Here is a 17,500-nt window from a genome sequence, read left to right as displayed (position 1 = left end):
CTCTCTCGCGTACGCCTTTAACCCTTTCTAGTCAGCTTTTTCTCCGTCCATCGTTCTCTCTCTCTCTCTCCTTCTCTCTTGCTCACTCCCTCTCTCACTTACTCCTTTAACCCTTTCTAGTCAGCTTTTTCTCCTTCTATCGTTCTCTCTCTCTCTCTCTCTCTCTCTCTCTCTCTCTCTCTCTCTGTCTCCTTCTCTCTCTCTCTCCCTCCTTTTCTCTGACATGTTTGCCTTGTCAGTGGAGGCACTGATTTAATAGTCCAGGAGGTAATGACTCTGCCAGAGGCACTGGCAGCACACTGTCTGAGGCTGTCATTTATCTTCACTCCCCTCACCTCCCCCTTCCGGCACACAGGGCTGAGAGACACAGAGAGAGAGAGAGAGAGAGAGAGAGAGAGAGAGAGAGAGAGAGAGAGAGAGAGAGAGAGAGAGAGAGAGAGAGAGAGAGAGAGAGGCGAACGTGTGGAGAGAGACAAAGAGAAAGAGAGAGACATGGGACATGAGACATGATAGAAATGAAGGATATGAATAGAGAGAAAGAGAGAGAGAGAGAGAGAGAGAGAGAGAGAGAGAGAGAGAGAGAGAGAGAGAGAGAGAGAGAGAGAGAGAGAGAGAGAGAGAGAGAGAGAGGGAGAAGAAGTGAGAGACTGAGGGAAGGCAGAAGAAAATGGGAGAGCACAAGACTTGAGAAAAGAAAAAAAGTAGGGGAGGCGAGAGAGGTTGAGGCCGACAGAAATGAGAGAGGGAGAAACAAACCGCCACTTTTTAAACACACACACACACAAAACTCTCTCTCTCTCATACACACACACACACACACACAAAAGTCTCTCTCTCTCTCTCTCTCTCTCTCACACACACACACACACACACACACACACACACACACACACACACACACACACACACACACACACACACACACACACACACACACACACACACACACACACACACACACGTTTGCTCGCTCGCTCGTGCCAACTCTCTCTGGGTTGAATGGGCCGGCTGGCTAGCTCTCCGGGTCACACTGGACTTTTCTCCTCTCCCCTACCCTCCCACTACCGACCCCCTTCCCTATTTCTCTGAGCCAGTGGAATACGGGGGTCGATATTTCAAATCCTTCTCCACATCCAGCAACATAGCAATTGCAATATGGCACAGAGGAAGCCTAGATACTGGACCCATATGCCCTCTTGGTTGTATATAGCCTGTGAGGGTTCTTTTATAGCCTAGTCATGGTAGACAATGGAGCGGCAGAGAAGTTGCATGCAATTGGGCTTATTTTTGGAGCGCAAAGAAGTTTCATCTTTCATCCAAAGGTTTTTTCAGTTGCAAAAAGGTGAAATGTCTTCAAGCCCCCCAAAAGAAAAACTATCTACACCTTAGCATAGAACTGAAGAATATTAAAGAATGAAATGTGTGAAAGCTCAAAAAAAAACTAGTGTGTTAGAATAGTGTGTTGCTCACTATTTTAGTTAATTTTAATGTGGCATGTTATAGTTAGGCCTGGAAGGCAAACAACTTTCTTACACAACTTCAGTGCCTTATACTGTATGTGAAAGATGATACGAAACATCATCGTTTCTGCTGTCACACTTTGTCTAGAGTAGAGTAGAGTATCATGTATTGATCCCGAGGGAAATTAATGGTACAACAACCGTACAACAACCAAATAGGGATACAATGAGGGATAAGGGAAAAGAAATGCTATGCAATACTAAACCCAACCAAAAATGTACTGTACTTCACAAGAACAATGCACAGCTCCTTATTCTTCTGCCGTGAACATGCCCAATACAATGGCAGTTTTGTGTAGTAGCCCCCTGTGTGCTGCAGGTGCAACTTTATTACTCTTCTGTTCAAGTCGCACCAACGACCAGCATAACACACAATATTCTTTTCTAATAGAGTGTTTTCATAACAATGTTGAAGAGCTTTTATGACGAATTACTTGTGACATTCATAATTGTGATTAATTATAAATAAACGGTCATCAAAAGTCTCATCCCTAGTCCAAACAGTCATACTGAACTCTCTGACTGCACGTTTTGCCATCCCCACCTGAGAGCGTGACTGTTCATCGGCTGGAGTGCGGTATTAAAAAATAACCTTTTTTAAAACATTTCTCCCACTTTTTTTCTTTTTCTTTTCTTTTTTGTTTTGTTTTCACTCGTTCCCCACCTCCTCCTCTACCTGAAACATGCTGCACGGACTCCTGGCCGTCTGTAGTAGTAACCATGCAACTCGGCGCTCGTAGTGTAGACAACCCTGGCTCTTAAAAAGCGCCCGAGCCAAGCTAGTATTTTTACCACCTTTCGAACGGCGAGGGCACACATGTGACGAGTGTTTTCACTGGCCAAGAAGCAGGGCAGGGCCGTTAAAAAACAGGCAGAATGTGCCCACTTGTTGAATAAATAAATAAATAATCGGTAGCCCCTCAAACCCCCCAAACACACACACACACACACACACACACACACACACACACACACACACACACACACACACACACACACACACACACACACACACACACACACACACACACACACACACACACACACACACACACACACACACACACACACAAGGCGTGTTAAAAGGAGACACGGGACGGCAGTCAATGAAAACTTGTCTTTGTGAATTGTGAGCTTCGCTGGCTGGTTTGGCCGTGAGCGAGCGAACAAGCAAGCGAGGGAGGGAGAGAGCGTCCTCCCTTTACTCATCCTCTTGTGGGGGCCTCTGCCAGACTGTTGAATGGCCTAGCAACGTGGGGCCACGATCGAGACACAAGAGAGACACACTAATGGGGTTCGGGTAAATCCCCACCACCACCACCACCACCACTACACACACTTGCTACCACAAGCTCAGACACACACACACACACACAGACACGCATACAAACACAGACTTATACACACATACACCCACCCACACACAGACACAGACACACTTACAAACACAGACACATACACACATACAAACACAGACACATACACACGTACACCCACACACATGCAAACACAGACACATACATACACTACACAAAAGCCCAAAGACACACAGAATATAAACATACATAGACAGTCAAACAGCCACACGCACACAATGAATGTAGACACACAGACAGACACACACACACACACACACATACACACCAGATAAAAGCATCTGCTAAGTATATAATATAGGTAAACAAATCTTTGGAGGAAAAAAACCCCAAAACAAAACCAGGAAACATAAAAAACGATTAAACCTCAAATCTGTTACACATGGTATGTCTGCAATTCAAAGACAATGGCTTCTTGTACAAGGCGCTGCATCTGATTGTGATCCAGACAGAAGTCGTGTAGCTGCTGACCTATAGTTTCAGACAAGTTGCTTGAGAGATAGAGAACACATGACATGATCTTATTCTTATCTTCAGAGTGACAAATAAAATAATAAGACGTATATTAAAATAATATCATATGCTGCAAGAACAATGGCATATATTGCATTCTGAGCAGATTACAGTACAATGAAGACACATGCTGTATGCCTTAAGTCAAAGACTAATCTGCTATAACACTTCAGCCAGGCTCAAACTATACGACTCCCGATTTTGACATCGGGGTGCACCGCACAATAGAAGAGAATCGCGACTGTCAATCTTTTCCTTCATCGCAAACACAAAGACAATGCCCGACATTCTATTTCCAGTTGCAAATATCAAACAGTGTTTGATTTCAACAATTTGCGATCGGTGACTCTTTGATCTGCCAAAATTATATCTTAGAACGTCGTACACAACGAGGAAATCTTGCCCGACAATCGCTTGCGATGGTCCTGGGGGGTAGCGTTCCACTGATTGTCGTAGGTTGGGTTTTCAAACGAGAATTGGGCCGACATAGTCGTGTAGTTTGAGCCTAGCTTTAGGCTTCAATACAGTCAATGGAACAGGTAACACCAGACACGACAGAACATCGAACATTCTAAAAAAATAGATTAAAAAAAAACCCAGGCCATTCTTTTCAATGTATTTTTGACACAACTTCACTTAACGCAAGTGTAGCTCCAGCTACACAAGGGACAAACATGACATAATATAGAGTGATTTCTAATATAATGTGCATTGCTGTTTTTAAAAATCTAGATCTGCCTGACTTGTCTTCAAAGACAATAGGCAGAGTGAAACAAACTCAGGACACAAGCACACACAGTGTATACAATGCATGTTTAAAAAAAAACTTAAACACCCACACACACAATGACCCTGTCTCTCTGTCTCTTCTCTTTGACACGCGCGCACAAAGACACAGACATAGACATACACACACTCAGACACACACAAACACAAAAACACACAACCAGACACACACGCACACACATCGGAGGCCACATTTGACTTGTAGAAAGGGAGGAGAAGAGGGAAGGGAGAGCAGAAGAGGGAGAAGAAACGTGAGGGAGAGGAGAAGTGAGGGAGAGAGGGAGAGGGAGGCAGGGAGAGAGGGAGGCAGGGAGAGTCTTTTGTTCGCGGGGGCTAAGGTAACGGCGTGAAAGTTCCAGCCGCGGAAAAGACGCTGGCCTCTGGCAATCGCAAACTGCACACACAGTTTGACAAATGGACGCTCTGTCCCACGTCAAGCTCCAGCTCCCCACGGCCGAGACCCCACGTGCCCTTTGAATGTACGCTCCCTCACTGTGCACGCACACAAATGCACACACGCACACACACACACAAATGCACACACGCACACACACGTGCACGGACACACACACACACACACACACGCTAGAGGAGAAAGAGGGGAGAGGGGGGCGCAGCGCAGAGGAGAAAGAAAGAAAGAAAGAACGAACGAAAGAAAGACGGAAAGAAAGAAAGCCCAAATGCGAGGGAAGGAAAGGGGGAGGGGTTGAAGAAGGGAGGGGGAGAAAAAGAGAGCGAGAGAGAGTGAGAAAGGCGAAGAGAGTGTGAGAGAGAGAGAGAGAGAGAGAGAGAGAGAGAGAGAGAGAGAGAGAGAGAGAGAGAGAAAGAGAGAGATTGGAGGGACTGGCGGTGAAGTGCGGGAGAAAATGAGAGAGAGATTGGAGGGGCTGGAGCTGGAGAGAGAGCGAGAGAGAAAGAGAGAGAAAGAGAGAGAAAGATAGGCAAATAAGGGAGACAGAGAAAGAGAGAAGAGATAGACACTGAGAGAGGGAAGAAGAAAAAGAGAGAAAAAAGAGAGTAGATAGACACTGAGAGAGAGAGAAGGAGAGGGAGAGCGAGAGAGAGAGAGAGAGAGAGAGAGAGAGAGAGAGAGAGAGAGAGAGAGAGAGAGAGAGAGAGAGAGAGAGAGAGAGAGAGAGAGAGAGAGAGAGAGAGAGGGGGAGAGAGAGAGGGAGGGTGAGTAGACGATCCCAGTCCAGTTGCCTGGGGAGAAAACTGCTCCGCTGCTGCTGACTCAGGACTCTCTTTGTTTCGATGCTCTCTCTCTTTCTCTCCCTCCCTCCTTCCCTCGCTCTCTCACTACCTCATTCCCTCGCTCTCTCCCTCCCTCTCTCACTCTTAATCTGCTGTCCAACCCCTCCACATCTGCTGTTTTTCCACACAGTTGTGCCCTCTCTCTCTCACTCTCGCTCTCTCTCTGTCTCTCTGCTACTCTCACTTTTTTCCCTCCAAGTCTGATCTTTCGTTTTTACGGTGATGTTTTCTTTGGGCCAAAAAAAGATAAGATGAGGACAAGAAAAAAAAAAAAAAAAACAGGGATAAATCTACACTTAAACTTCAACAGCATTGCCAACACACACATGTGCACAAACACACACGTGAACAAATATACAAATGAGCACACTCACACATGGACAAACACACACACGGACAAACACACACACGGACAAACACACACACGGACAAGCACACACACGGACAAGCACACACACACACACACACAAACACACACACACACTTTTTTTTTAAAAAATTCAAAGCAAGTGGATTACCAGCTTTCTCACTGGGTCCCAGTGCAGTTTCCAGACGGCAGGCAAACCGAAAGCTGGCACAGTGGTGACACGCAGAGAGAGCCTTGTGCCAGCACGGGGCAGAGACACCAGTGTGTGTGTCAGAGGGGGAGAGAGAAAGAGAGTGAGTGCACGAGAGATAGATTGTGTGTGTGTGTGTGTGTGTGTGTGTGTGTGTGTGTGTGTGTGTGTGTGTGTGTGTGTGTGTGTGTGTATGAGTGTGTGAGAGAGGGGGAGAGAGAAAGAGAGTGAGTGCACGAGAGATAGATTGTGTGTGTGTGTGTGTGTGTGTGTGTGTGTGTGTGTGTGTGTGTGTGTGTGTGTGTGTGTGTGTGTACATGAGTGTGTGAGAGAGAGAGAAAGAGAAAGAGAGTGAATGCACGAGAGATAGATTTTTTGTGTGTGTGTGTGTGTGTGTGTGTGTGTGTGTGTGTGTGTGTGTGTGTGTGTGTGTGTGTGTGTGTGTGTGTGTGTGTGTGTGTGTGTGTGTGTGTGTGTGTGTGTGTGAGAGGGAGAGAGAAAGAGAGGGAGTGCACGAGAGATAGATTGTGTGTGTGTGTGTGTGTGTGTGTGTGTGTGTGTGTGTGTGTGTGTGTGTGTGTGTGTGTGTGTGTGTGTGTGTGTGTGTGTGTGTGAGAGAGAGAGAGAGAGAAAGAGAGTGAATGCACGAGAGATAGATTGTGTGTGTGTGTGTGTGTGTGTGTGTGCGTGCGTGCGTGCGTGCGAAAGTTTGTGTGTGTGTGTGTGTGTGTGTGTGTGTGTGTGTGTGTGTGTATGCGTGTGTGTGTGTGTGTGTGCCACGTGGGGCCCCAAGAGGGCCTCTTGGGCGCATGGTCACGCATTATGACATCCAGCCGATACCGTGCGCTTTGTTTATTTTTAGAATAACGTTTTAAAAACAGTGCGCAGCAAGCCCGTGCCAAACCTTCCACCCCAACCCCAAACCCAAACCCAAGATCTTTGTCGCAACACACAGAAAGAGAAAGAGAGAGAGAGAGAGCGAGACAGAGCGAGACAGAGCGAGACCGAGCGAGAGAGAGAGAGAGAGAGAGAGAGAGAGAGAGAGAGAGAGCAAGAGCGAGAGCGAGAGAGAGAGAGAGAGCAAGAAAGCGAGAGAAAGAGTTCACCTTATAACTATTCGGAGATGCCCTTTCAACACGACACACTTTAGGGCTTTTAAATGTGTTTACAAGACTCCGCATGGAACTGATACCCTTTGAACTAATAAGCCACGGGGTGCCATTGCACTCTGTGGTCATGTTTTTTTTATTTGGCCCAGGTAGGGCCATCGCATTACACTGCAGAGGGTTTGTGCAACGTGATGACACATGGGCAGGCGGACATCTGTGTGTAGAATCAGGCTATGAGCACCAATGACATTGACAAACTAGGAAGACGGTACATACAGAGTAGAGCAGAGAAACTTTGTTGATACTTTTAATAAACACATTTCACTTCCATTTCATCAACTATAAGGATTGGAAATGCCGAACCGAGGAGATATCTACACGAGCCAGTAGATGTTGTGAAAGCTTTAAGCAGAAATCGAACAGATAATCCGCTTTTCAGTATATTTCAGAGAGAGCGTCTAATTCTTAACGCTGTTCGGATATAAAAAAACCAAAAAATCAATGTCATCCTTTCATTTCCTTGCCCCGTAATAACCTTTTGAAATAAAATAAAAGGACCTCTAGCGTGGCTACCCTTGTGTTGAGGAGTGTAACAAAAGTGCTTCTTAAATACACAGGCCCGCTCTCTTGAGGGGAGAGGCACGTGGCTCAGAGCAGGTGATGAAACTCTAGCCCAAGTAAAAACTCTAGATTCATGTAGCACACACACACACACATAGAAAAACACACACACACATAGAAAAACACACACACACACACACACACACACACACACACACACACACACACACACACACACACACACACACACACACACACACACACACACACACACACACACACACACACACACACACACACACACACACAGCTTTGCTCCCATCATGATTAAAGCCACATTTCAAATGGCATATTTCACTCAGCCCACAGTCATTGTATTATATTATATGCCTGCGCAGTGTGCAGTGTGCAGTGCACTAACACATGCAGCGGGGGATCACCAGTTCAGCTCAGGACGCGTTTTTCATGATTGTTATGCTTTTATTTTGAAAAATTGTGCGTCACATCTGCCAGTCCCAAAGTCCATCATCCCGTTTCGTGACTTTTCATTTTTCACGGTGGGGTAGATGCCAACGTGTTAAGTTTCTCTCTCTCTCTCTCTCTCTCTCTCTCTCTCTCTCTCTCTCTCTCTCTCTCTCTCATTAAACCCTGTGTGTTAGTGACAACTGGCCAAACATTATGGGGGCAAAAGCAATAAACTCAAAAAACGTGGGGCCGGTGTAATTCGCTCTGACATGGGTTCAAAAGCGTTTTACAACCTTAATGGGTCAAAAAGGAGGCAACCGTATATTTTCCTTCATCTACTGTAATCCGGTAACAACCCGGCCAACTGGGTTAATTTAACTCAGGGCGACGAAGTATACAGCCGTGGCTGCCAAACGCCTCACACACAAGTTTGAGCTTAACCTGAAGCTATTATTTTTATGCCGTGTGTGCGTGTGCGTGTGTGTGTGTGTGTGTGTGTGTGTGTGTGTGTGTGTGTGTGTGTGTGTGTGTGTGTGTGTGTGTGTGTGTGTGTGTGTGTGTGTGTGTGTGCATGCACATGAACAAGCAAGTGTGTATGTGTGCACTTCTTTCAAACTGTGATATGATGGACTGGTTTAGTTTTAATCTTCCAAAAAATGGGGAGAAAATAAATTCTCACACCAAAGCAGAGAATAACGAGCATGTCTGTATGAGAGAGAGTGAGAAAGAGATAGGTAGTGAGAGTGAGAGTGAGGGGGGTGGGGGGTGTTTGTGTGGTGACGGTGTGTGCATATGTGTGTGGATGGGGTGGTAATGTTGGGAAGGGGTGTGTGTAGTATGTGTGCATGCTTGTGTCTATGTGTGTGTGTGTGGCTGGGTGCTTGCCTGGTGTTGTTTCACTGACAAATAGACAGCACTGTCTCTGTTGGCAAAATTAAACAAATCACCACAGCTTCACCTCCATCTTCCCCTTAACGCAGCAGCAGCAGCAGCAGCAGCAGCGTCAAATCGCTAAACCTGTGGGATGTTAAAAACACGGCCAAAACGACCCAAAAAAAAGAGAGAGAAAGAAAAAAGAAAACTCCGCTCCGCTTAAGAAATCACCCAATATGGGGTTAAGTGTTGAGATGGTGAGAGTGAGGTGGGGGATTCCTGGTGTGCTCCTCTAGAGCACTGATTCTCAAACTGTGGGCAGGGGCCCACTGCGGTGGGCACTGGAGGCATTCCAAGTGAGCCATGAAATCATTTAAAAAAAAAAACAAATAATATTCACGTGTGTGTGTGTGTGTGTGTGTGTGTGTGTGTGTGTGTGTGTGGGTGTGTGTGTTGCTGTTGCTGTTGACCATTTATTTGAGCTGAATTGTTTATTGGGTCAGAGGTAGGGCCCCGAACATTTGTGAACATTTCAAGTGGGGGCCCCAAGTTGGAAAAAGGTTGGGAAGCCCTGCTCTTGTGTGAAGGGAGGGGAGGGGGCAGGGCGGGCAGGCAGCCCACGGGACCAGCCAAGACTACGCTCCGCTGGGCAGGCAGCGAGGGGTTAAAGCAGGGAGGCAGGGCAGTCGGAGCAGAGCAGAGCGGAGCGGAGCGGAGCAGCCCCTTGTGCTGAGCCAGCACTCTGTAAAGTGCAAGGTTCCATTGTACGAGATATAGAATGAAACTCCTGGCGATTAGTCATGGTAGTAACAGCAAGGCTCCGCGGCAGGAATTTTTAACTCTTGCCTGACCGCGCAAAACGGTCAGAGCGACCGAACCGCCGGCTGTTTTACTATACACCGAGGAGGGGCTGTCCTCTGAGGAGGAGGAGGAGGAGGAGCGGGAGGAGGAGGAGGAGGAGAGGGAAGAGGAGGAGGAGAAGAGAGAGGAGGGACTTACATGTGTAGCGAGCGGCATGCATGATAAGCACCAGTGCACATGTCCACACATTAGGGGAATGAAACTGTGGAGGGTTTTTTTTGGACAGTTTTTAAGTCTATGTTTAAAAGTTGCTTATACATGTCTTCAGTTTAAAATAGCAGATCAAGTTATTGGTTTTGTTTTCAAATAAATTAATCTTTGTCTTTGCTCAATTTTTTGTTAAACTGCACATATGCACACACTCCGTGAAAGAGATATAGGGAGGGAGGGAGGGAGGGAGAGGGAGGGAGAGAGAGAGAGGGTGGAGATGGAGATAGAGAGACTGATGACAAATGTGTAATGTAAATCACAGAAAGAAAAGAAAGAATAATGTGTTCCGTGCACACGCCTAAATACCCCATTAATCTGGAGGGCTACAGCGAATGGTAATACACGTGTTGAGAAGCAGAGAAAGGAGCGATAGAAGAAGTGCACGCGAGAGAAAGAGAGCAAGCGAGAGAAAGAGAGAGAGAGAAAGAAAGAGAGAGAAATAGAGACAGAGAGAGCAAGCGAGAGAGAGAGCAAGCGAGAGAAAGAGAGTGTATGTGTGTGTGTGAGAGAGAGAGAAATAGAGAGAGGGCAAGCGAGAGAAAGAGTGTGTGTGTGTGTGTGTGTGTGAGAGAGAGAGAAATAGAGAGAGGGCAAGCGAGAGAAAGAGAGTGAGAGGTAGAAAGACAGAAAGAGAGAGAGAGAGAGAAACCCCCACTCCCTCAGCTTTCTTCTTTTTTTCTTTCACTTGAAGAGCGAGAGAGTGCACACACAGTCACCAGGTCTTCAAAAAGACAGCTGGAGGAGGAGGTGGCTACAGAGAGAAACTTCTCAAGTCACCCCTCCTCTCTCTTCTCTTCTCTTCTCTTCTCTTCTCTTCTCTTCTCTTCTCTTCTCTTCTCCGTGTCTAAAAGTGCTGTTTCTTCTCACATACTTTCGCTCCCCCCACTAACATCAAAGGAGTACTAGAGTAAAGAAGAGAACGCTTGGCTGCTCTTGCTGCTGCCTTTTTTTTCTTTTTTTTTTTAACTACTCCACACAAACACAAACACACGACTTTGCTGAGGTCACAATCAAGTGTAATAGAAGAGACTGTGTCATCGTGCCCCCTTAGTGCAAACAGGCACTTGGTGTTTACACTCTTGCTATAATCACAGCAAATTACAAATTAACTACCAGACGCCCCCCTACACACACACACACACACACCGAAATGCCAAAACTGCTGTGTGGTAGCTGCTTCACTCACTTGTCTTGTCCTGCTATTTTTAATTCAAATGTCAGGCAATCAAACAACATATTTTCATTTACTGCCTGCGGGGGAAAAAAAACAAGGTTTGTTCCTCTAAAATTGAGCTAATAGCTCCCCGTCAATGCTGTCAAGTTGCAATTTAAACCGCATATGTACTTCTGACGCACGAGATGTAAAACCTACATAAAATACATTACAGTACTTTTCGCCAAGAGACATTTATGGCTTAACTGATTGACAGATATTAAGCCTATTCCACGTCAGTAGGAGATGCTTTTGGCTCATGGCGTGAACTGGTATTAAGACACAATGTTTGGGGATAAAACAGCTTAGGTCGTTCATGTGCACACACCTCACATTAAAAATGTGTTCTGTCAACACCCATCTTAAGAGACCCGTTATGATTGGATACCATGCTTGGTAACAATAACACATAACACACTACACGAGTCACGACTTCTGTTTTTGCAAAGACTGAATGCAAGTTATACTGTACATGCAACCCCCCTTTGCCTAGGATGCCAGAAAACCACGACAACTTCTGCTGCTTTTGCAAGCATGCTCGGCAAGTGTGTTTCAACCAAGTTGTTGTTGCTACCTGTTACTGCCGTTTCAATGAAACTCATAGCTCAAATGCTTATGAAACCAACCAGGAGATGTAAAAGAAAAAGGTCTGGCACTTACAATGGTCTTTGCATAGGATTTGTTCATACTTTGAGACTAAACAGCAAATTGTCATTTGTTTGATCTTCAAACACCTGTTGCCTGAACTCTTAGTAGAAAAATGTCTTCTCAAGGTTTGACACTTTCATGTTCACATCCACGCCAACTTGGATTATTTACACCGTGGGATTAATACACAGTGATGAGCTGCGACATCCTGACTCACCTTTTGATTTCCTGTTATGTCACAAGTTTGTTTTATTTTTTAATTCAAGTACGGTACGCTTAATGTGTCACTACATGACAAAGAAAAGTCTGCCAGAACAGTAATTCAACCGCAATTCAACTGATATTACTGAACACGGCTGCTTTTATTTTGGCAGGTTTCTGTCCTTTTGTCCACATTCATGAAAGGTTCGTAATGCAATTTGAGTCATGTCTCATGAAAACAGTCACAAATGCTTTACGTGTAGTTTATAACGGCTGCTATGAATGCGTCATGAAAGAACCAATCACGTAAAGTGTAACCACTGTTTTATATACTGAATGGTCTCTCCATATTGGAGATTCTGACGGCGAGTTCTGAGAAGTATGATGGATCATAGATGGATGATGAAAACTGAAAATAAAGTCTGCAACACCAAGCTCTCATTTCTCTTATCAAATATGTGATGTTTCGGTCAGCATGCTATTTTAAGTTATCATGTGACAAAAAAATGTTTTGAAATGGATGTGAGTGTTTTTCCTTTGTAAATCATAGATGGATGATCACAGTAGTCCTTAGCGGAGTGTGCTTCATGTGTTATGGCCTGCTTACCCCAGTCTTGTCGCAGAGCCTGAGGGTGTTGAAGGAGCCCACGGCGAACACCTCTCCATCGGGGGCCCAGGCCACCGAGGTGATGGGATAGTCATGGGGGGCCGACACGTACAGGAGCCGGCCGTAGCAGTCCCACACCTGCACAGAGCACCAAAAGCATACCAGAGCTCCTTGACATGAAGAGTTTATTTGCAAAACGGTGTATCTCCATTTTGTAGAATGTTGGGAAATTTACATTTTTTTGTATTGGGCATCCAATTGCATTGCAATGCAAAATGCGTTTTATATAGGTTGAACAAGTATGTTCTCAAAATATTTGACTGGCTAGAATTCACACATAGGTGATGGGACCTCTGAACAGTCATTTTCAATAATAAAATGCAAAAGTCAAAAATGGTGGATACACCGTTTTGCAAATAAACTCTTCATATTCAGAATAAGGACCTCTGCCCCACCCCAGTTGGCTGCTCCCCTTCAATCTCAAGAGAGCTACAGAATGGCCATGGATGAATTAGTCTAGCATCACAGCCCTAACTGGGGAGAAACTGAAGGATGACATGTTGCTGTCCATGTATGGCTTTAGAAATCTTCATACAGACAGGGCTCTAGATTAACGCCATGCTGGCGAAATTTCAGTTTCACTGGTAAAAAAGACCAATAATTTACTAGCCAATTTGACCCATTAGTGTGTGTGTGTGTGTGTGTGTGTGTGTGTGTGTGTGTGTGTGTGTGTGTGTGTGTGTGTGTGTGTGTGTGTGTGTGTGTGTGTGTGTGTGTGTGTGTGTGTGTGTGTGTGTGTGTGTGTGTGTGTGTGTGTGTGTGTGTGTGTGTTTGGCTCGTAAGTAAGATCTACAACAAGCCATTTGGCTGGTGGTGAAAAGAGGTCATTTATGACCCTGCACAGCGTATAAAAATACTTTCACATATCTGCTTGCAGACCACATGGCATCTCATGTTGAGCGCCACTCATCCAACCACTACACATTGAGATGCACTGACTTCGAACTTTCATCAAGACCTTTGACCTCTTTACTTAGTGAGGCTTAGTCTTAGTGACATGGTATATTCAGCACCGATGACGGGACACGCATTCTGGCTTTCCCTCGCATCTTGAAACTCACGTTAGGGCTTTCTGTGTCGTGCAATTCTTGGCTTAAGGTAGCTCCTAACAAATCATAGCCTATAGCTTCAGCCTGGGAGCATGCACAGTATCCAGTATGATTGCAAAAGTATCTGAGGTCTTAAGGAAACATTTGCAACTGGAGTTTCGTGCCATAATGTCCCGGAGACAATGTGAGGACACTGCCGAAGATTTCCGGCCAATTTTAAACTTAATCCCTTTTGGGTACAGCCTCTGCTATAACCTTATTGTCACCAACTTTGTAATGACCAAGTATTAATGTGTTTATAATGAATGTAATGTTAGAGAACTGTTGTTATGATGCACTTGAACGGGCCCAGGTCACCTGCGTAGTAACCTAGAGCCCCACCGTTAGGTCACGGCAGGGCCCCGACCTCCAATCATAAGGGCAAGCAACAACTACTCTGTGTGGAGCTTTGTATGGAACATTGCCTTAAAGTTACTTATTCTAGCAGGTTCAAGGCATGTTATGATGACATAGATATAGACATAGATATACCGTAGATTTCCACACACTCCTTGAAGAAGCCGTGCGTGTAGAATTATCGAGTGAAGTAACTCCACATCGAATTTATGAAAACTTTGAATAATGTATTGGGACCTCGGTTTTATTTGTCTTGATTAAAAAGTGCATCTTTCAGGGGTTATGGAACTAGGTTATGTAAAGAAAGGACTGAATAATAGACCTTTACCCTGAAGATCATTTTTTGGCAAAAGCACCTCCCTTCATTTCCAAGGCCTGCAAAACCAAGGCACCTCTCACCATCGATATGTTGCACAATGACTCAAGAAAAACACAGTGTGAGAAATTATATCAATCTGACGTATGCCGTAAAGCTGGCTCTAAAGCGACGGCCACTTTGGTTTCCAAAGAAAATGTCTCGTGTTCAGAGTATCTTAATAACCTTCGCTTGGAGGGGCAACGTGGAGTTATAATAACAGCTTTCGCGAGGTTGAAGTGCACACCCAAGGTGCTTGGGGAAATGGGGCCTGGTTCATTACTACTACGCAGGCTCTTGCTGAAGCACATGGCTCCCAGCGTGCGAGACGAGAGACCACAAGGTGGGCCTGAGTGAATGAGTTCCCTCCTCACCAGGGTTCAGAATAAGGGCATTTGAACAGACACATTGGCACTGCCATGCTAGACACATGGTAAATTGTCCTACACAAGCAATTGGACAATGGAAGACACAATAACAATACTACTCTGAAACGCACTCCATTTTTCACAATCACAATCACAATCTCTCTCTCTCTCTCTCTCTCTCTCTCTCTCTCTGCCCCCTGGACCATTTAGCACCTAAATATATGGCTATAGCCTTGTATTGCATGTGCACTAACAGTATGTACACTTTACACTAATTACCAGTGTGTTCTACGGTGATGTTTTCTTTGGGCCAAAAAAAGGTAAGAACAGTAGAAAAATAAAAGAGACACTGAAAATGTACACATGTGCATGAGTAAACACATACACACGCACACGCACACGCACACGCGCACACGCGCACACGCACACGCGCACGCACACGCACACGCACACACACACACACGCACACACACACGCGCACACACACACACACTTCCTCTTTCATTCAGGTTTCACCTTGTAGCGGCAGTCCTCTGCTCCAGACAGTATCAGATCATTGACAGAGTTCCAATCCACCCTCAGGATGATCCCGTCGTGGGCTTTCCACTGCAGACACAAGAGGAACAGCAGACAGACCACCGCATTTAGTTGTCATATGGCGCTAACACACACCGGTGCACCAACACAAACACTTGCATGTGTGTGTTCAAAAAAAAAAGAAAAAAGTTTTTCGTATGTTTTTTAGTTTGCATGTCTGACTTGTTTCCTTGACTCGTCTCATGTGTGTTTGTTGTTGGTCAATGGTTCCTATTAAGATCATGCATCAGTGGTACAAAGGGAAAGAAATAGGATACTGATCAAAGCCATCTCTACTGCATACTCAGACATTATTCATACAGACTCATATTCTAATCTAAGGCTATACAAGCCCCTTACTGCATGCACCAGAGCCGACCACAAATACAAGCAACTAGCATAAACACCTTACACTGCACTTCTTTACTTTATTATTCCATTACACAGACTTACGTATTCTTTTGTGCCTTTGTTATTTGATAGGACAGTGGAGAGAGAGGAAAATGACCTAGGGAAAATGGTCGGAGGAGAGAGACTGGGGAGTTTGGGGAAATGTCCTCGGGCCTGGATGGAACCCGGGTCCCCTGCACAACAGCATGGGGCTTTAGCCGTTTGACCCATGGCCAAGGTCGAACACAGATCTTTAATTGTCACAATAATCGACACCAGTGTATCAACAACACGTTCTGAATATACACCAGTGTTGGGCCTATAATGAAACTCATTTGAATGTGTAAGCACTTGAAGAAATGAAGTCCACACTGGCTCACAGTTTTACGCAAGTCATCTCCCCTTTTATTCACAACTCTGGCCTGCAGCTTCGTTCATTATTACAACTTTGAGGAGCGGCCATTTGGACTTATGGCATGGTATTCCAATAACAGAAACTTCCCCCCCCACACACACTTTAATGAACGTCCAACGACCGAAACCATAATGAGAAATAATGAAAGCGTGTATTAGTGCAGTGAAATAATAAACTGGGTCCAATATTTTTTTTTTTGTGAAACCCACTTATTCAATAAATCCCCCCTCAAATTTGCCTACAGACTCACGACATGGACACATGCAATAGAAAATTACAGTTGCCTAGAGGAGAAACGCTGACAAAGGAAAGGATCCAAAATCCAAGTTTGAAGGCGACGTCCCCCATTCTATCTTGCTACATAGACAGAGTACCACTTGCATGCCACTTCATAGACTATAGGTTAGAGCTGGGGAATGATGCTGCTTTAGCTGCTGTGAAGGCTTTAGGAGGCACGGGAGGGACAAAAGGCTTTCTCCATTTTTTTAACATATTCTTCTAGCTATATTAACTATAAAGGATACAATGGCCCATGTCCTGTCTTAACCCATTTTGTCCTTAGCCCTTTTTGGGAAAGGGTGCCCTCTTCCTATTAAATCCTAAATATCTCAGCCTCCGAAGCACATACAAAACATGAAATGAGTTACATTTAAAAGTCAAGACCCTCCCCTTGCATTGTAATGTGTTCATTCAGCTCTAACATACCCACATAGTTAATAAAACAGCTAAAATCTCAAAATCCTGAAAAACACGTATATGTGTCTCCAGGACACAATGGGTTAAACAGTTGTGAGCAGTGAAAGAGGGGAAAGTTCACCAGCTCTGTATGCAAGTTGATTATTAGTTACTTATGTATTAACTAAAAGCCAACCAAGCCAAGGACTAACTTTTCTCAGACATGACAGAACGTTAAAACATTACTCCTTGGCGCCTAATTTTACTCAAGTTTTCACGTCTGAGCTGCTCCTCTTGTATTAAAACACCATCGGAGAGTAAACCACAGGAGCTTGGGCCCTGCGTGGCCAACCGGTAGGGCACCCGCCTGCCATGCGGCTGACTCGGGTTCGATTCCCGGCCCGGGTCCTTTGCTGACCCCTCCCCGTCTCTCTCCCAATTCGCTTCCTGTCCAACCCTCAC

General features: G+C 45.2%; 1 protein-coding gene across 5 annotated transcripts in view; it reads right to left on the bottom strand.

Annotated features, from left to right (window-relative positions):
* ift80 (intraflagellar transport 80 homolog (Chlamydomonas)) overlaps nucleotides 1-17,500 on the bottom strand; it is a 130,588-nt gene that overhangs the window by 91,355 nt on the left and 21,733 nt on the right. For all 5 annotated transcript variants that reach the window (XM_063205658.1, XM_063205662.1, XM_063205659.1 and 2 more), the window contains exons 7-8: nucleotides 15,499-15,588; nucleotides 12,755-12,892 (exon numbers count right to left, since the gene is read on the bottom strand). In XM_063205658.1, the coding sequence (XP_063061728.1) occupies nucleotides 12,755-12,892; nucleotides 15,499-15,588 (228 nt within the window). The remainder of the gene's footprint in view (nucleotides 1-12,754; nucleotides 12,893-15,498; nucleotides 15,589-17,500) is intronic.

This window comes from Engraulis encrasicolus, chromosome 8 (assembly GCF_034702125.1).
Source record: "Engraulis encrasicolus isolate BLACKSEA-1 chromosome 8, IST_EnEncr_1.0, whole genome shotgun sequence".
Lineage (NCBI taxonomy): Eukaryota > Metazoa > Chordata > Actinopteri > Clupeiformes > Engraulidae > Engraulis > Engraulis encrasicolus.
The sequence above is the reverse complement of the archived record's forward strand: the minus strand, read 5'-3'. Positions and strand labels throughout refer to the sequence as shown.